Source organism: Cyphomyrmex costatus, unplaced genomic scaffold (genome assembly GCF_001594065.2).
Source record: "Cyphomyrmex costatus isolate MS0001 unplaced genomic scaffold, Ccosl1.0 scaffold502, whole genome shotgun sequence".
NCBI classification, from domain to species: domain Eukaryota; kingdom Metazoa; phylum Arthropoda; class Insecta; order Hymenoptera; family Formicidae; genus Cyphomyrmex; species Cyphomyrmex costatus.
The window spans coordinates 1,096,018-1,117,858 of record NW_017279285.1 but is presented as its reverse complement, the minus strand read 5'-3'; the positions used below and the strand labels follow the sequence as shown (position 1 = coordinate 1,117,858).

Genomic DNA, 21,841 nt, shown 5'->3' with positions numbered 1-21,841 from the left:
CTCATAAACGTTTTATTTTATTATAATTATAAATATTGATTGGTACTTATTTATGTAATGTTTAATATATTTATGAACTTTTAATGTTATTAATTAAAATTTTAATTAACGAGAAGGAAAATAAATTGACGTTTGTAATAGACTTGTAGACCATTTTCACACTTTTCTCAAGAGTTGATTTTTTAAAGAGATATAGAAGGTTAATGGCCTTTTGCGCCAGAAACATATCATATTTCTCTAACTAATCATTTATATATCTTTTAAAAAAACGGAGAAAAAAAAGCCGTACCAAGAATTTAAAACCTTTAATGTGTTTAGTAGGTATTACCAAAGGTTGTCACAACATATTTTTTGTGATTTACCACATGTACAGGGATTAAAGATCAAGTTACAAAGCCTTACGAAAAAAACATCCTAGGTCTGTTTTATATTTTCGGAAGAGTCTGAAAATTACACTATGTCATTATTATGCCCATGTATCACATTATTTTATAATGCTCTTTTTATTTTATTAAATAGTTTCATAAGTACTAATTTTATTTTATGCACATATATGTAATAATAAATGCAGTATAAATTTGCAATTGACGATTGAATTTTTTGTGATTGCGACAACTCAATAATTCAACATTTTTTAGAAAAATAATATGTGAATAGAGTTTCATTTCGTGGAAAATCATTAATTAATCCACCATTTTTTAAAAAGTTCTAGACATCTATTATGGAACAAGTCGGAACGAATTCCGCTTTTCCTTGAAAATAAAATAGAAATCTAGGGAATAATTAGATAATTCCGAATAATTCCATAATTACCTTAATCATATATATTATTTGTTTATTTTTTTTATTTTAAATAGTTTTTTTACACACAAAAATGGTTGCGTCTTAATATATTAATATGCTTTATTGCTTAAAAATTATATGTATTTCTATCCATGTAATTCCGTTGTTATTGTAAGACCATCTTAAATACACTGACAGAAGAATGTAATGATTTTAATAAATATTTGTTTGAAATAGTACTAACTGAATATTTATTAAATGTAAACATATATATTTATTTGTTGTAAGTAAATGTTAAATTAGTACTATTCAAACAAATATTTATTAAAATTTAGTATATTTTTTCTCAGTATAATGTCTTAAGATATCAACACGATTCTGTGATTAGTTTATATGACATGTTAAAACTACTTAAGTCAGAAAACCGATATGAATAACAACCTTAAACAATAATTGTATCACTCTTTAATTGTACATGTGTTTCATGACGGTAAAAAATACCATAATAAATGTAATGATTGTTTTAATCGTAAGTCGTAAAGTCCAAGACAAAGTCCCATACCAGTTCGAAGAACTTTACTCACGTCTCGCACCTTGAGATGCGATAACTAGTTAAATCATCAGGTCATGCATTATTCCTGTTGCGTTCGAAGGTTCGTACAGTCTTATTTTTCAGTAACAGATCCAGTCGAAAAGTAGATTGGTAAAGATCAAATTGCGCGAAGGAAGAGCATTGGTCCTATGTTTTTGACAATGTGCCTAGGCCGTTCTATAACAGTCCGACGTTCCAAATCATTATGCTTCGACTATTCGTGAGGCATCGTCTTAGGCGTCAACCTGCCACGAGGACGATGAGCAAAGTGTATTTGCCGTTTCGTCATCCTTGAAGCCTCGACCTGTCGTAACGACAGACGCGCGGCTCTCGTCAAATCATAAATCAACGCTCATTTTCTTTTATTCTGCCGGATTCCTCCTGTTCTAACTGGAATTATAAAAATTTGTCTGATAAAATATATATACACAGGACGTTTCGAAAATATTCAGATTGTTAGAAAAAAATAAATTATTTTATTGATATTATTATGGAAAAATCTATTTTTTTTGTGAATTTATAATGTCATAGAATTATATGATTATATGTAACAAAATAAATTTTTGCAATAGAATAGTTAGATTTTCAATATTTTTTAAATTAGAAAAACATCGGTTTATGGATAAAGATTAAATTTAAAAATACGGACACTTTGGATTCTTTTTTCTTCTACCCTTAAGAATTGATTCTGCTCACTTTGTTCGTAATTTATGAGACGTGATAGACACGTCAAAAATTTTTTGTATGTTAGTAACCAGGACACGTTCTTGCCAGGATACGTTCTTACTTTGGTCCAATAGATTGCATTATTAATTTTTTGAATTCTGTTAGAACTGATGAAAGATTGAATTGTAATAAATTGTCAACACAAATTGAGATTATTTCATTCCATATTTGATAGCTACAATTAGACTCCTTTTTTTAGTGTACAACTTGAGAACTGTAGCCAAAAGCAAAAATATATTTTTCTTGTATTCTAGAAGAGAATTATTGACACGAACAAAATTCTAATTAATATGATCAGAATCTTTTAATTCATTCATTTTTAACCAGAAATTCTTCTCAATGTAGTAAAACGTTAAGTTTTTAAATTTTATTTATTAAAATTGATAACAGTCAAGAAAATGTATGTACATTTTATAGAAATATTTTCTATATTTTTCTTTATTTCTCAAACATCTTATATCTTCTGCATTTGCGTATTATAGTCAAGACATAATATTTCAATATCGATACCCGAGTATATGTTCGAGCGAGTGAGGAAAGTGGTTAAAGAGTTGAAGAGATCGAAACCGCTTTTAAAATAACCGAGGAACAGGAAAGGCGGGCTCGCGGACCTTTCATCGCGAGTACCCGGCGACGGGGAAACGTATGCTAGCGCAAAATCGTTCGCGTTGCACAGTCGCAGACGACCGGCGGAAAATCGAAGCGGACGAGCATCGTGACGCTGCGCCAGTGCAGTGCCGCCGCGCCGGGACGACCCTAGAGGATTCCTTCCGCGGCTCCTCGTCCTCACGGAAATAGTGCGCGAGAGACCGGTATGCATTACTTGTGCGTGCCCACAGACAGCGAGAAAAATCCCAAATTCGATTCTTGTTTGACGACGACGTCATAAAAGAAAGCAACATCCCCGAATCCGGCGGATCTGTCATCCGCCTGCGAAGACTCCATTTCCTGCTTTAATTAGGTCTTGCGTTGACCGAAAATACCTAAAACTTGATCCTCGAAAACATAACGGGTGCGGCAATTTCCGTACTGCCTTTCAGGGTGTTTATCACTTGAAAAAACCTGTGGAATACTTTTCAAGGGATCTTTCCTTTATCCTTGAAAATCAGAGATTTTTATCGGAACTAAAGGATTTTTTTGGAATTTTATTTATTTTGTTTCTTTTTCAAAGTATTATATATTTTTTAATAATTTTTTCTTGTATAATGCAAAGTATTAATTATTGGTTAGCAATAAGTATGGCATACACATTTACATATATTTACTCACATTCTCATGTGTCTCGCGAATTTTTATAAAAAATAATAATAAATTATGGAAAACAATATTCAGCAAAAGAGAATAGGTATGCACCGATACTGTACTGTAGTGAATTTTTCCTACATACTATCTATATTCTATAGATTTCACGGCTTCAGTTGTAGAAAATGATAGACATAGTCTCGGGAATTCATGTCTCTTCTAATTTACAATATATAGTTTGTGTTACTTGCATGCCAATTTATTTCATAATTGCAATTAAAAATTTGTTTAATTTTACCTGGAACTATAAATAAAAATTTGGAAATTCTCACAGAATATTTTTACTTATACAAGAGTTCAGCTAGCACCCTGGGTTTGTCTGTTATAAAAAGTTGTCCTTGATGGAAAAAATGGGCAAAAAGATTGAATGATTTATCACAAAGTAGTAAATTGTTCACGAAGAAACTTTATCTCGAAACACGAAGTTTTTCTCGAAGAAAAGAATCGTTTTTAATACTCATTGCCATATGACTTTGATATGATTACGTAATGTCTTTCAGCCTGATTCTTTATGATACTTTTTATTTAAAGTTCCGAATATATTACATTTGAATGACGAAATATTCTTTTATGTGATAAGGAAGAAAAACAAAATGCACTTTTACAGTCTATTTTACCTCTGAATAAGATTCAAACTTTTTAGGTTAATTAACAAATTCTGATTAATAAAAATGGTTTTGAAAGTGATTGCGAAAATGTTGAGGTGCCGGTAGTTTTCATTAATTAATAATTAGGAATAAGCGACAATCTAAATTTAGAACAGAAAACATAAATAATTCTTTACTCAATTTCGAAGTTTTATGTATTAATTTGAAATTTGAAATTTGATTACATACACAATTATAAATTTGGCCACATAAAATATAATTTTAAAACTTAGAAAACATTAAATAATAGTATTAAATGTTTCTTAAAACTTTTTGGTTAAAGAAAAATCTACTTCGTGAATTGCACGATTTATTTCTAATTCGGTCTGAATTGTAGAATATATGATTTTATCATGTTCTATATAAAAATTCGAAGAAAGTACATATATATTTTTGTCATATATCTATTAACAATTATATAATTATTTTCTGTGATTTCTTATTTTTCTTAGATATTTTTTATAACGCATGAAATGCGTAAATATAAAGCAATGAATTTTTTTTGAAATTACAAGTGCAAGCAATATTATACGACATTACACGTTCGAGCAGCAAAACAGGTTTCAAGGAAAAATTATTTTCGACACCAAGGACGATTTTTCGTAATATATGATCTGCATGATACATGGCGAATGCACAATGTTAAGGATCAAATAAGTATGCAAGATGCAAATACAACGAACGCAGGTCTACTTATTAGTATCTTCAATGTGTGTTGTATCTGTATTGTAGATGTTTCAGGTTTCAGGTATTATCTCTAATTCGAATTTGAGAGATACTATCTGAATACGAAGGATATGTATTCAATGTACACAGCGAGCACTAGTCGGCTTACACGATCAATGAAATGTACCATCTAGATATTAATACACTTGCACGATATCTAGACGTTTTAACGCACGGTTCGCTTGAAATGTAAACCAAGACGGAATCTGGAACGAGAATGTGATATGTCGTATGTTATGTACACATGTTGGGACGACATTACGCTTCGAAAATAATTCATCTCGCAGACGGACAGATAAATTTTTCTTTTCGCCCATTTATTTTTGTTTGTTTTTTCTGTGCGCATGTTAAACATGTATAGTAAGTATTTTAAAATAACACAAAAATTATGAAAAATTCAGATTATTCTAGATCGCACTTAAAAGTAATACAAAAAATTAGCGACGATTTGTCATCTGTATCAAAATTATTGGAAATGTATGTATTATAAAAATATGGAAATGTATGTATTATAAAAATAAAATAATGATAAAAATCTTAATTTTTCAATGTAAGTATTTCAAGCATTCAAGATTTGTGTAAAGTTACATTGCAATGTAGAAATTATATAGCTGTTGTAAGAAATTGTATAGCTCTTGTAAATAAATTAAATATTTATCGTTTTCTAAATTTTTAATTAAAAGATAACAAAAAAGTTTTAATGTTTTTAATAAATATTTTAAGTATTCATAATGACTTAAGCGCAATGGCTATTGCGATTCACCGAAAGGCTGTATTAATGGGAAGAGATTGCGTTAATAAAAACAAATAAAATAGAATTGAGAAAAGATAAGATCTTTGAAAAATCTGATGATATAATTATAAAAATAATAATTAGATAAAATGGCATGAATTATAAAATATTTTTAGCAGCAAATATATGCTTACCTTCCTGAGATACTAATTTCCTTTCAGTATCACACATCATCAGCACAAATTAGCACTCCATTTAGTGATTGTACTATAATTGCTCTCAGTGAACGTTCGCGCTCCAAATCAAAAAAATTGCTTAGTCTTATTAGAAAATCGTCTTGAAAACGGCGAAGTACTAGAAGCATTCAACTGGCAGATTTAGAACAACTACAATTATTTGCCTTCTGACTTTTACAATGCGGTTAAAGCGAGAATACATTGATATATTTGATATTTTTTGTTGACAATGATTCGAATCCCGTTTACAAGTATTCCACAATAAAATCGTACAAGTATTAAATTGCCATTGAATAAGATATAATACTTTTTCTTTTATCTTTATCTAAAAGCTACGAAAGAAAAACTTTTATAAGTTCAAAGTAATAATTAATTAATGAAGACACTGTTGACTTTTCAACACATTTTTTTCTTTATTTAGATGCTCTCTCAGTTTTTTTAAAGATTCTTTTAAAAATATTCAAGATTCAGTAATTTTATTTAAAAGTGAAACTTAATATATAATCAATAAACCGTTTGTCTGGATCTAATAAAATTTTCATTCTCAATTCTATTGAAATAAAATACTAAAATAATGGAATTTAAATCCTGGATAAACTGATATTTTTTGCAAGAAATTCTTTGTAGTATTTTAAGATTTATTAGCATTATTAATTTGACGATCAATATATTTGTGATGTTATTTCCAGCATAATTTGATTGCATTTCAAGTTCAACAAACCGAATCGGCGCAATTTATAACTTAAAAAAATATTTATAGATATATGTATATAAACATTATTAAGCACTAAAATTTGCTTCTCGAAAATCGGATTTTTTCTATTATTGAAAATATTTTAATATTTATAGGAATTAATCTATAATATCAATTCAGCTCGTGAAGAATTGATGGATGAAAAATGAAAGAATCGGGACGATTTTTCACTCGCACTCGGATGAAGACGTCAGTCACCAATAACTCGGTAGTCTCATTGGTAGCCCGTTTTCTATTCTAATTCCGATGCTATTCTGGTACCGGTGGAGACAGCCAATGGGCAACTCGTCCTCCCGGCTACAGTACGCGCAAATACATCCCTCGCGGGCTCTTCGCTCTTCGTCTCGTTCGGCGTGTGCACCCCCTTCCCCGTACCGATTGCAGTCGTTCTCGAGGCATCGTGTGCGATGCATATTACTCGTTACTGTTATCCCTTTATCAGTGACAACGGTGAATGTCCCTGAATCGATCTCTCGATTTACATCAAGCATCAAACATTCGAGACAAATCGATCGGTTGGAACATCCTCGAGGAGCGGTTTCGCTTGCCGATGAAAATCAAGATAATCTTAAAGGGAAGATAACATTAAGGGTGTGATGCAGTGGCGTAGGCAGAAGAAGGTCACCCACGTGATCGGCTCCTCGAATCATGTGCTGCTCTTAACGAGGTACCAAGATGGTACGGAAACATCATCTCAACATAATTACACATAACGAACGTAATTTGTTGTGTATAATACGATATTGAATCGATATACACAAAGTGTTTTTAAATAAGTACGAAAAAGGATCCCCTCACAAATCATATGGAAAAAGTGACTTTGATCAAATTGGCTGAAATTGTGATATTTGTATATTATGAAGTTTTAATCTGAATTTAATCGAAGCTATACGATTTGTGCACATTGCGGAGTTTTTTGGAGATGGATTCTTTATCGAAAATTAAGCTTTTTTATATAAACATATATTATTATATTCCTTTTTGAGAAATTGTACTCCTTTAAAAAGGGAGATAAAAGTTAAGTTTTTATTTTTTCTTATTTTTTAGACAAAAGTTTAAAAAAATAAAATTTAGTAAACATTTTTTACTAGTAAAAAGAATATTTGGATACTTATTAATATTTTTAAAAAATAAGAAAAATTTAATTTTTATCTCTGCCTTAAAAAAGTGTAACTTTTCGTAGAAAGGGATGTAGGAGTACATATAAAAAACTTAATTTTCGATTTATCTCCTAAAATTTTTTGTATTTATTTAGAAACACCATGTATAAAGAGTGTTAAAATTTAAACAGCGAATGTAGAGGAAGATGAAAGAAAACTATGTGAAATTTCTCTTATCATAGCTTATATACGTGAATTAAATAATTCATTCACTTCTTGTCCGTATCATCGGTTATAAATAATTTATAGATCAAACGAACTTACCAAGTGAAGTTCGATCATAATTATGCCGGGTGCACAACTACAATTAGTTTTCCATCCGGACAAGACTGGAAACATAATTTATATAATAAATAAACTTTCTGAAATATAATCTCGAAGCTTTAAATGCGAGATTAGATAGTTTGTTGTAGCTTCAAGTTTTTTAATTTTCCAGTTTATCTGATTCTATTATGTCTATACTCATATTAATACCATTCATGTCAAATTATTATGTTTATACATAATAAATTTTTGAACGTGGCGAACATAAAACACATTAAGGGAATGCTCGAGTGACCAAATTGTTGACTTACAGTCATATAAAAATCTCCAAATTGAATAAATAAAATAAAAAATCCTTGTACAGGATTAAAAGTTAAGTAAATTTTTAACTATTTTTCGATTTTAGTATAAAGTCTATTGCAGCACTTCCTTCCTAATTTTGCGTCTACTTTAATCCTGTAAAAATATTTTTGATTTCATTTAGTCAGTTTTGAAGATTTTTATTTGATTGTAATGTCAATAATTTAGTCACTTCAGCGCCCTCTTAATTCATGTAGGTACATGTTTTGCATAAATTAGTGTTTTTGTTTTTTTTCCTGAATGGAGCGCTCTTATGCTATATTATTCAACAATTAATTTCACAAACACTTCCTGCGTGATACAATCAATTACATACGAATTACATTTAGAAGGATATAATTTTGTGCATTAAATACAATGTGCGAAGTGGTCTTTCCAGATATCACGGAAATATCTTCTCTCGTTATTAAACGCGACTGACAACCTACAATTACCTATTCACTTACATTTTTTACCACACTTTATGTATGTATGCGGATGAAACATCGATTTCCTAGATATTAAATTCACTTGATACTTATCTATAATGTTAAATATTTTGATATGGAAATCGCAATGTACACAAAAAGAACGATTTTTCTAAAGCATTTAAATATTTACTAAGATCTGAAAACATTAAAAAATTATTCAGTAAACAAGCAAAAGAATGTTTTTGGCTAATAATATATAATAATAATTAATAATATTGCATATGGTGATAAAATACAATATGAAATAACGAGTCAAAAAGTAACAGTTCTAAATGTAAAAAAATGTACAGCATGGTAGTCATAGAGTAAAACTAAATTAAACCTAAGCGTGACAAATGAATGTTAGCATATTGCTACACATGTTAGAATTTAAATTTGAGTTTAAATTCTGACATGGCAGTGTGCTAACAGTTTGTCATATTTAGTAAGTTTAATTTTACTCTGTGATTACCGTGCTGTACATTTTTTAGAACGTATTTTTTATGTGTTATTTTATATGTTACTTTTTGATTCGTTATTACACATATTGTATTTTGATAAGATTTTTCAGTTATTTAATACCATTCAGCCATTCAATATTAATTGTAAGTTCGTTTTAAGGAAGTTAAGACTATCTCTCAAGGAGTGTGACCGAAACAATTCGATTTAGGTCTTCAGCATTTATTTGTATTAACATTTGCTAATGATAACTAAAAGTAGCTAAAAAGTTAAAACGTACGTCATTGTATTTATATTTAATGTGTGTATATATATATATATATACACACACACACATACATTTTGTTTATTATTGTTAACCTTTTTAGACACTTTAACAAAACTATTCTTTGCGAGTATATATGTCTACTGAATGCGATATTATAGCTGTAAAAAATATTTACAGAAAAATGAAAATAAGATCAATATATATTTTATTTAGTAGGTATTTTAAAAATATCTTTTTGATGTTTTTTTTTTAAATTTGAATTGTATTAAAAACATTACATTGTGGAAATATATATTAATTATTTATTACGAAATTTTTATTTTATTAATTTGATTCTAACTGAAAATAACAGCATGTAGTTTATGAGTCTGAGTACTAATTACGTCGCTCTCGGTTCAACAGCTCCACCCGGTGAAGAGGATGAGGAGGAGGGTTTGCGAAAAGACTATGTGAAGAGTCAGGAGAAGGAGACGAATGTGCACACACATTTCGAACGGAATGGACAGCAGGTTGGCTACAAGCCGCGTCGGGCTGGTGGTACCAGCACCAGCGGCGGAAGTACGAGTGGTTACGCCAGCAGCGGCTCGAGATCGCACAGAGACGAGAGCGCGGGTTCACCGTCGCAGCCTAAGATCATCTTCAACGAGGAGGAGTACACAAGAATCACGACACCGCGACAAGATGTTCTCTTCAAAAAGGGCTATTTGTCGCGCAAAAAACCTTGGACTGGAAACGCGAGCACTAGCGCTACGCCATCGACTACAGAGAGTCAATCGGCGTCACATTCCACCGCAGGTGGTTATCGTATAAGATTAACGTATTACTGACTGCTAAATGCCACTGGCGAGTGGTGCTAAAACGCCAGCAAACTACCTTGACCATAAATGCAGAGCAGCTTTTTGGCATCACCAATTAACATAAACGTTCTATATAATAACAAAAAATAAATTAAAAATCAGTTTTGTTGAAAAATTTATTTTTATAATAATTTTACTATTTTATTAGTCTTTCTTTTCCTTCTATTAACGAATTAAAAGTGCTTAATACTTATGGTTTTAAGACCGTAACTTGATTTTTTATTATGAATCAGTTAAATTAAAATATTTTAATTTCATAAATTGCTAATGTAGAAAAGAAATTGTATTATTGAAATGTGAATTCCAACATTTAATAATAAGTATCTATTCGTATATATTCTACCTATATTCACTCGAGACCAGCTTGTATCTTTCATCTTTTCTACAGCGATATTTTGGAGAAAGTTTTGTCGTCTTTTTGCTAATATATTTAGTCTGTCGATAAATGAGAATATATTTACATAACAACGTCTTTGCAGATGGTAGCGAAACTACAGAGGACCAGCAACTATTGGATAGGGATAGTGGAACGGGAGAATATCCGCCCATGGCAGAACCGGGAGCGCAATTAGGATATGGAACATTTTATGATCATGCGAGCGGCTACTATTACGAATATCCTGTGATGTTGGTTGGACCTGCACCAGTACCTGCTCAAGTTGGACCAAACGTTCTAGCGACTGTACCTTGCGGCCCGGTTCCTTTAAGACCGATTGAATGGATTAATCCTGCCTTCGTGCCTAAACTTGCCAATCAACCATATTGCTTAATGGACTATCAGGTAGTCCGAAATCTTATTTTTCGTATATTTTCATTAGATGTTTGATTGAAATACTAGTATAAAAAAATTCACATAAATTTCATAATACAAATATTATAATTGGATAATAAATAGAATATCTATTTTGGAATTAATTTAAACAATATTTTGAATTGTTTATTGTTATTATAAAATAAATAATATTGATATTCTGAAATTGCGTTGGAAAAGTTTACTTTGTATTAATTCCAATCAATTATAACAATTACGACAATTATACATACATTCGATTAATTAATTATTATTTGATTATTGTTTAATTATTTGTAGACTAATCAAAGTACAGAACCGGTCGCGATAGTGGAGGAGCAGAGTGGCACGATAGTAGCAGCGGAAGCTTCCAACAGTATGTGGAATGAAAGCGGTACTGGTAGCGCTAGCTGCAGTGGCAGCGTAGCCGGAGAGATCGAAGAGCAAGCTGAAGAGGCAGAAAATGCGACTATAGAGCAGCATACCATGAAAGAGCAGCTTATAGAAGAACAACCACAGGAGCAGTTGCACCTCGAGGGACAACAACATTTAGAGAACGGCTTGACGACGATCGATCCTTATCTGGATCCATTAATGATGCAAGAACCAATGCATATGTCGCATATGATGCCGGCCGTGCCGCAGCCGTACATGTATCCTGGTCATTACATGTTTGGACCTCCCTTGGTCAATGTTAATGGTTAGTTACGAGATAGATAGATTTAGGATTCGGAGTCGTCCCCCCAGTAATGTGCGCGTGCTATAATATACGGATTGGCAAAATCTATACTTGCTCTCTGCTACCTGCATGAGCAGATTTACATTCGCGCTCGTAGCCTTCGTTCTGTTCACAGTCGGATGGACGGAACAACGGATAAGTGTGTTGATTGCCCACGTTTGCGTTTAAGAGAAAAGGGTGCATTTCGGGGAGGGAGTGCTAGCGCAGTTGATTTGTATAATTTATTATAGCAGTCGTTTCAAAAGAAAAATATACAATTTTACTCTTTAGGATTTATAATGTTTGATAGAAATTAATTTGAATTATGTTGTAGATTTATAATATAGATAATATAGAAACAGGATTACGAAAATTGAATCAAGGTAAAATTAAAATTTGTTTATTTGAAATTGTCCAAAGTGTTTTTGTTATTAGTAACTTTAAAATTTTTAATTTTTTTATTGCTTATATTGTATTAACTCAAATTGTTAATATCGATAATTTTCGAGAAGAAAAGTCAATTCGATTAAAAATTTGGTTTGAGAGAAGAGAATGATAATGCGAGACACATTGTATGCAATCACTGTATAAACTATAACGTAAAAACTAAAAGTATGAAATGAAAAAAAATGATATCGCGCAATTTATTGAGTTATTTATATCTGTGCTAATTGAATACTCCTTCCTCGTACTGCGCTACACTGGCCGTAGTACGCTTGATTGTACCTATTTCTAATGTTAAACGAGAACAGTGTCGATCGGAAGCGCGGCCAAGGAAAAGGGATATGCCCCGATTCATGACTTCTGTCCCGTCCATCGGCATCATTGCTGTTTTATTACCACCGTGCCTCTACCACATTCAAGGTAAAAGGTAATAATTCGCAAAAAAGGTACCACGCTTTAGACACGATCGTGGAAGTAGGAGCCTTGAGCCCCTGCAGGTTTGTGAAACATTATCGTGAAACCATTTTTTTCATGTTAAGAGTATCTCTGACGGTTAGTCCAGTGTGCATGTAGTTCATTCTTCACGATCGTTCCTAAAGTTCCAACTCTGTACACGCTCGATTTGTCCGTTTGTCGCTTGCGACTAACGACGTGTATCACTTGCATAAATATCAATCGATATACTTTTCACAGCTGTTACACGCCGTATTGTCTTATTGCTTTCACATTGCACCAGTAATGAAGCATATCTCATGCGAGAGTCCATTGACTCGTGGCCATCGCACGAGAAAATACGTCCCATCGTCGCACCGGCACAATTTAATGTCGGAAACATGTTTTAGCTAAGCGAAAGACGCGAGATGATAGTTTGGCAACGACAGCGCGTTGCAACACCTCAAATAGAACTCGTTAAAAATAACATTTACGTGTTGTTTTGCTTCGATGTATGAGAAGTCAGAAGGCACAGACAAGCAGTGAAAAACCAGGTTCACTTTTCGCGACAACTCCGGCACGTTCTAGACGTTCTTCTAATTATATAATTCAGAGAATCATTTATTGAGTCGCCAAATGTCGCACTAAAGTATTATTCGTTGATTAATCCTTATATCTCTCGGCAGACCAATAATGCGCAACGATTTCTTTTGTCCAAGGTGTTACCATCCAGAGCGGGCCATTAGTGAGAACCATGGACGTAACAGCTATGACAATGGCGTTCGCCAAGCGAAGAAAGAAGAGAAAGAAAAGAAAACAGAGAAGACCTACTTTGGTAAGTTTATATAACTTATATAATATAAGATAAATGTTAAAAAGTTCTAAAACTACTTTTGTACAAGAAATAATTAACATAAATATGAAACGATTAACATATATTAACAGATGTTGTCAGTATGGAATATATATTGGAAATGCTGTGAATTTAAATAGTAAAACTATCGTAATTACTTTTGTTGCAAGACATTTTTGTTAGAAATATTTGATTAAACTCTAACCATTCCTTTCAATTGAATTCAGGGTAACACCGAAGATGAAGAAGAAGGGGAATACAGTTCCGAATGTGATAATGATGTATCGTCTTCCCGACCACCTTGGTCAGAATGTCCGACCTCAACCGCGACTATAACGACGTCGACCGCGAATCGACCGCTTAATCCCGAGTGCCAGGAATTTCAATTGCGGCCGGCCCTGCAATCGCGAATCCTCTCTGCTCCTGTTTCGACATCCACCGTCACTACTGTGGCCGAAGAAGTTACGTTGTCTATCAATGACGCACCGGATATATCATCTTACACCGAGACAGAATCCGCCAGTCACGAGACCGAAACGTGCGATTCGTCAACTGCTCAAAGTCTAACAAACCAGGAAGAGACGACAATCCATAATTCAGAGCAAATAGTTAGGGAGACATCTTTAGACAACATTCAGTCGCCGACAGTTGGACACGTGCCGAGAGACAGGAACACAGAAATTAACAGTCAAGTGAATCATCTAGTCGCGAATATGGAAGCGATAATAACGAACGAGACTATTGATATAAGGAATAGTGCTCAGACTGATTACGAAACGCCCTCCAGGACTGATATTACTTTGGAGAACGATAGCGATTCGACCAGTGCCAATGCGAAGCATGAGCCATTCGAAAATAATAGTAACGGCATTAATACAAATATATTAAATAATCGTGTTAAATGCCGTGAAGAAAATTTAGCTAACGGCGATACTAATCACGAACATTTCGCCGACTTAACGGAAAAGGCGACAAAGTCAAGATCGGTAAGTCCTCAAGATAATGATTCTAATTTAACAACGATGAACGTCAACGAAAAAGAGGAAGTTCAACGATTACGATATTGCAACAATTCGTCCGTTACGCGAGCAACGTCACTTGGATTGCCCAGGAAGTACAATAAGAAAGGTCTGAAATTCGTGAGAGAGTCTACGCCTGGGCCAGATTTGGATGATTCCGCGCATCTAGATGTAGAGAACAAGATGCTCGTACAACAATTCGAAGCTATTGAACTGTCGGACACAGATTGCAAATGCAATATTGTGAACGATAAGCTGGACGAGACGGAAAGGAAGATGGCGAATGAAGGAGATGCAATGGAGATATGTAATGACAGCAAGATCAAAACTACAAGCCGAGATACAGTTGAAGGCTCGAACGAGGACTCCGGATTTGAGAGTCAGACTCGGTTGTCGAAAAAATATCCCATTACAGCTGCGGTGAAAGAGTGGTTACGTCGAGCGAATTCGCCCGATCTTTTTATAACGTCGGCGTCGACCTCGGAGAGCGAGACAGACGAGGATGATGAAGAAATGGATGCAAAGCCGCCAAAAAACTTGCAAGGCAACCCCATGCCTGCTCTATCTGCTAATAGCGGTGTTGACAACGTCACGTTGTTGTCGCGCACGGCTAGCTGCGGCGAATTCGCAAAGACCAACAACAATAATATCAACAACAACAACGCCAGGAACGATCAAGTGGAAGCTGATTCGACGTCAACATCGATCGGCAGAAGAAAAAGGGACGCGAAAGTTGTAAAGAGAAAAACAATGGCAAAGAGAAACGACAAACGGAACAAGAATGTCGATGAGAATACACAGAGCCAGTTGGTTTCCTCATTGATTTCGCTGAACTTTGTCACTGCCGTGAGATCGAAAGATAAGCCGAAAAATAATGTTGGTGACGTTTGCGAATTTACTCAGGAGGATAGCGTTGCGGGTATGAGGGTTGCTTTAAGTTCTCGGATAAACTCAAAGAGAGTTAATGGAAGACGAATGAAGACATTAAGAAAAATCAGTAAAAATCCCGTTGAGAATATCGATATCAAAATGCGACGTTTAGATAGTTTAAACGATGAGAAGAGTAAAGAAACGAGCGAGGACAGTATGGTGAGTGTACGGACGTTCGAGAAGGGAGAGATTATCGTCTCGCAAGACGGCAGGTTGTTATCGATGTCCTCATTTGAACCTATTTTGTTTAATCTTCATAGTAATCCTGTAGCGAAGACCGCTGCTTACGTCGACATGATTAACAAAAACGTGGAGATATGCGAGAAGACCAGCAAGAACAGTAGCGAAAACGATGAAATCGATAGTGTAATGATAGGATCCTCGGTCAGCATAGAGGAGCCCGATGTGTTGGAGTGTTGGGAAGCAGAAACTGTGGAACCTGTGATAACCCCAAAAAGGATGCTGCAAAGTCCGGGAGTTCTATGCGAAGGCGAGGCGGCGGAGGACGATAACATAGAGGTCGAAAAAGCTATCGTGGACCACGTGCAGAGGTATTACAGACTCGCACGGGATACCATCAACACGGAGGAAGAATCAAGCGAATTTAGCACGTCGGTAATTTCGTCGATAACAGTGCCAAATGATCCGGAGGACAAAACCATCGGGTATTTCCGTGGCGAGGAAATCCCAATCTTTATACCGGACAAAAATCAGGACATTATCATGGCAGATGAGAAGATACCTATCGATGAAGCGTTCGAGGTATATGAAAGTTGTTACAACGGAAAATCACCGTTCTTATCGTTTGATTCGAAGATGTTCAGGCAACGACCATTGTATGGTCAAACCGGTGATGGTCCAATACCGTGCAAAGCGGTATGCTGCAGCATACAATAATATCGAGAAGATATACCCTACCGCGCAAACTTTTTCAAACGAAAAAAATATTATATATTACTATAACATACCTTATATTATAGTAATATATAATTACATATCGCGTCAAGGCCATCCTTTTTTAAGTATAGGCCTGGGTGTAGTGCTTTCTCTGGGTATATCACGTATATGTACGTGTAATATGCACCCCCTTCACAATACAAAAGCAAATGTCTTATCTTCGTGAGACGGAGATTTAACGAATCGATATTCTTTCGAAAGTTCAGTGACAAGCTCAAAAAAAAAACTAAATGTTATTTGAAAAGCATCGCAAATCGCGAGCCATTTTTGTAAATAGTTTTAAGAGTTCGTTTGTGATTGTATAACTTTCTGTGGGAAAACTTTCAAAATTTTATGTATGGGAGCATGCATTGTAGCAGTCACTCTATAATAGCATTTTATCATTATTATCATAATAAGCATTGCCGTATGTCATTATTCGTAATCAAAGACAGAGATTCGTAACGTTTCAGCGGTCAACTTTTATCTGAACCCAGCTTGCATTATCAAGAGGCAATACGTTGTTTTTGTCCAGGTTATAATAGAGAGAAAAGCGCGAATTTTATTTTGAATGAAGCAAAAAGGGGAGAAAGTACACCGAAGAAAAGTACACGTATATGGAGAAATATAGGGGGCAAGGAGATGCCACACTGTTGTTTGTATTCTCGCTACGATATCTCGTAATACCACTCAGTCGAAATGACAAGAGCATATTTTTAGAATCTATATAAAAGACACGAATGTTAAAAGACTAGAAGTTATTGTTGCACGTAATCACGTTGGATGGCCTTTGCTTAGGAAAGTTTTGACTGCTCGCAATTTTTAACTCGGCATTATCGGAATATTCCGCATGTTCAACTATGAGTCTCCTTTTTCTTTCTCTTAATCGAGAAAGGGGGGACGTACCAAGGAGGGCCGACAGAGCAAATCGTTCAATAATACATGCTTTTAAATAGCGTTACGTAATCGCATAGATGTAATATCGCCTTCTCATATAGAAGATACTAGTTGAAAAAAAAAACGGACAGCAATTAAACAGTGAGTCATAGCTTTAGTCTGTTATTGAGAAGTATAATGAGATCTACTATATAGAAGAATCGTATGACCGTTACATAACGATATGCATGTAACGATTGCAGTTCAACGAACGTTTAGAGTAAGCATCACCAAATCAATATCTCCCATTTAATACTCCGCTAATTCGAAAAAGAATTTGAATCTATAAAAAGATATCGTCTCTCGTGCCTAACTTCGAGATCGTTGCAATTTAAAGAAGCGATGCTTTTTATTAAATTTCCGCGTATCTCTAAAATTGAACATTATCGACAAGTTTTTTCGATCCCATTTGGATTCCACTGTACAAATAGTCGATCACGAAGACGATCTCACCTCTAAACGTTCGTCGAGAAATCAGAGAGAAGCGAGGCGATCCTTTTTTTCCGATAGACGCGTTTCGACCGGAATCAGATGAACGCACTGCAAAGATGCATATGTGTACTTACGCATATACATAAAGAAAAGCTGCACTTGTTACGACATAGCCCACACTTTAGTTGATTTGTGTCCAGGAATAGACTGAAGGTACCTTAGGTTGCGTGTAGGTCGATTGATAGATATGGTTCGCGAAGTCATGTATCCCATATCATAACGCCCATAACATACCTCAGAAGAATGTGTAAATAAAGATTTGAGACATTAGCAGAACGCAAAACGATAATAAATATCGATAATTAGTGATAATGGAGAATAGAATGATGTAGCGAGACGATAAGACAGTGATGATGATGTGAAGGGCTCGGAAAGAGGGTAGGAACGCGAAACCAAATGTCACGCAGCAGCGATATGTAGACACCATTGTTCCTGCAAAGTTCTAGTTTCCTTAAGCATACGTATAAATCATTTCCAGAATGATTAGGCGTAGCTCTATGGACGTTCGTTCACACCAAAGTAACATTAAAGAATAAGTACGAATATATATCGTTACATTGAAAAAAAATGCGCGTTGCATCAATTGTGTGCCTTATTCTGTGGCGGCCGTTTTTTGTAACTATTTCAAAGCACTCTCCTTGATAGTAGTCAGTAGCGAGATATCAAGGTGCGGTTAAGACTTGTTAAAATTGATGAAAGAGAGAGAGAGAGAGAGAGAGAAAGAGAGAGAGAAAGAAAGAAAGAGAGAGAAATGTGCGGGAAGGCTTGCCTGCAATGATGATCCTTACCAGTGCATGCATAGCCGAACAAGGACTCGTTTAGATTCCTTTTCACAAAATTATCGACCTCCATTCGCAGGATGCAGGATGCGTCCGATTGTATGCCGATTATTCATAAAGACATTAAAGCATTGCATCTTACACACACGAATCATGTTACTGTATGTACAATTAAATTTTAGTTGAAGTTAACATGTATGAAATAAGTGTACTTGAATTTTGTTGTGTTTTTGCTTATAAAAATATGAATAAAATTTCAATTTTTAAAATCAACACTGCCTCTGATATTTTAATTCACGCCCGACTGTCATGTAATTTTAACAATTATTTTTATACTTATTTTTTTAAACAGTTTAACAATTAAAGTGCTGTTAATTCAAAGTAACCTACTTTAAAGGTGATCTGTACCTCAGATTTTAAGATTAAATTTTGTTTATAATTTTTACAATTATGTAAATTTTTGTTTATAATTTTTAATGTATGCATTTTAAAAAGTATTCGTTTGTGCATTCTAAAGTTTCTCAAATAAAAGTTGAAATACTGTCCGGCATTTTTAGACTATAGTACTTTTCAACTTTTCACCTATGATACGTAGAATTTTATAAGACTTTTAAATTGGCGTGCTTTTGTAAATTTTAAGAAAATGAATATATAGCAGAGTTTAATATCGCCTCCTTAAAAGATTGATAATGTTAAGATTATGTGTAGATGTTAGTAACCTAGTTAATTTCGTTTTTATGAGGTTAAGAAATAACGTTCTAAATCTTTTTCAATTATTTCAGAATTAAAAATAGTTTATTATTTGTATTAATTGTAATTTTTTTGTATACGTTTCTTATTTTTAATTAACAAATATTCAAATTTTCTAAATTTAAAAGGTTTGCAAATTAATCTTATAATATACAGTTATAAATTATACTTATGTATACCTATATAATTTTTACGCATGCATATGTAAATTTAAATGTTATATCTTTGTATTCATACGTAATATTTTGCAAAATTATTATAAATATAAAAATGTGTTACATGATTTTATTTGATTTCATACAAGTTTATTTAATGACAAATAATTTTTCTCACTATATATGCGGTCATTTGATAAAATAAATTATTTTATCTAATATATAGATAATTATTTCTTGTAGTTGCATATATGATTATCGAATTATACATCGAAATTTCATATAAATTTTATAATGATTTCAGGGACTTCATCCCACGATTACATTAAGTGATTACATTAAGTGAATCTGGTAGTTTAGTAATAAAAAATAAACCTAATGTGTTATTGAAAATAAGGAAGTTTCCACCACAATATATACGAGTCCGTTTTGGGAATTAAAATTTCGTTGTAAATATTCCTTTTATGTGCATTTTCAAATTTTTATTTCATAGATCTTTTTTAAAATTAAATTTAAAAGAAGGTTTGCAAATTGATTTTTTACAATATAAAATTACTAATCTATATAATTCTTACATATGCATATGTAAAAATTTAAATCTTAAATCTTTGTATTATTCGTATGTAATATTATATAAAATTACTGTATGAATAAGTCTGTCAAAATATATTAAAATCCAAGACATAGACGTGCTGATTCATAATTTTCTGTACTTCTGATAATTTTATTTCAAAGTAGCGGTAGTTTATGTCACTTAGATTTGATATATTCATCAAATAATTTTGATATCTATTTGACATGCATATCATTTCGTTCCAATAATTTGAAACTTTCATCGAATTTATAACTTGAAATTTTTCGTCGTCTTGCGCTAGTTCCACCTTAAAATTAATTTTTTATTTTACAGAGATAGAACGTACTGGTAACAGTTAATTAATTCCATTAACGTTTGCAACAAACGTTAATGGAATTTGAAGTATTATCTTGACAATTTGTATATAAAAATTAATTATATTTGAACACCTTACCTCGTTTTTATTAGAATTCTTACAAATGTTTATGCCTAAAATAGAATTCTTACAAACGTTCATGCCTAAAATAGAATTTTCCAACAAATTGCTATAAAATATTGAATGTTCCGTTGATGTCAAAACTATTGATTGATTTGATAATGTAGTTACGAATTTATTTTGTTTATTGGCCTCTTTTTTATTTGGACATTGTAATAGCGTTTTTATTTTTATCTTATATATATTTTTTCCTGATGCAGGAATATAATAAAGTTCTAAAATATTTGGAAGAATACAAAAAAAGATCATTTAGAAGTTACAGCAAAATATTGCAGATTATACTGGTCCGCACACACAAATTTAAATTTTTAAATAAACAAAAAAGCGAATACTTGCCATCGTCAAGGATTGTCATAGAGTAGATTCCGCCCTCAAAAGTAAAATTTTTGTTTGCTACCGAGAAAAAAATATCAGTTGGTTTCATGTAATCAGATTCGACTCTGCACATATGCTTTGTAGACGAATCATACACTATTAAACCGGAACCTCCCGAATCAACTATAAATACCTGTGTATATTTACATGCATATTGAATCGTTTAATATTCAAAATACGATATACTGTATATATAAATTCGTTTACGTAAATATTATTTAGTTACTTGTTTAATTATATATGTCTCAGACAGCTATATATATATATATATATATAATATTTATAAAATAATTATAAAATTAATTTTTAATATTTTGTAAATATTTTTGCGATTCTTGATTGTGTACGGAGAATTTTAATGTTTTATTATTAAATATGGGATTTAATTTTGAGAGTTTCGCGAGTGGTAAAAATATATTTTGATTAAGGTATTCATTTATTATCTTGTTTAAATAAATCAATTTTTGAGAAAAAAAAACTTTCAAAACTAAATCACACATCCAATATTATCGACGTATATGGTATAAATGTACTTTATTGTTAATAAAAACATTATAAATATTTATTATAAATAATACGAAATGTTTACTATACTCATATTGTATGAAAATACTTAATAAGACAAATTCAAGTAAAATATTTTAACTTATACACATTACATAAAATATTTAGTCTATATTTTAATGTTTTCACAAATAAAGCTTATATAAAATATATATATGAAATATTTATATAACAAAATAAGTAATTACTTATTTAAAAAAATAAGTAATAAATATTTATGAAAATTTATCGTAAATGTTCTATGTTGCCTATATACATATATGTATATATAATATATATATT

At 32.6% G+C, this 21,841-nt stretch overlaps 2 protein-coding genes across 2 annotated transcripts in view; one reads left to right on the top strand and one right to left on the bottom strand.

The window, feature by feature from the left end:
- Nucleotides 1-7,011: 7,011 nt before the first annotated feature.
- LOC108778612 (uncharacterized) lies at nucleotides 7,012-18,576 on the top strand. Its single transcript, XM_018545837.1, has 6 exons — nucleotides 7,012-7,177; nucleotides 9,862-10,254; nucleotides 10,796-11,097; nucleotides 11,407-11,806; nucleotides 13,420-13,535; nucleotides 13,781-18,576. Exons 1-6 carry the CDS (start codon nucleotides 7,096-7,098, stop codon nucleotides 16,397-16,399), a joined length of 3,912 nt encoding a protein of 1,303 aa, XP_018401339.1. The 5' UTR covers nucleotides 7,012-7,095; the 3' UTR covers nucleotides 16,400-18,576.
- A 1,633-nt stretch (nucleotides 18,577-20,209) lies between these two features.
- The window catches only part of LOC108778563 (major royal jelly protein 3), a 5,201-nt gene continuing 3,569 nt past the window's right edge, over nucleotides 20,210-21,841 (bottom strand). The window contains exons 4-6 of the mRNA XM_018545772.1: nucleotides 20,957-21,128; nucleotides 20,579-20,835; nucleotides 20,210-20,431 (exon numbers count right to left, since the gene is read on the bottom strand). Of these exons, the coding sequence (XP_018401274.1) occupies nucleotides 20,210-20,431; nucleotides 20,579-20,835; nucleotides 20,957-21,128 (651 nt within the window). The remainder of the gene's footprint in view (nucleotides 20,432-20,578; nucleotides 20,836-20,956; nucleotides 21,129-21,841) is intronic.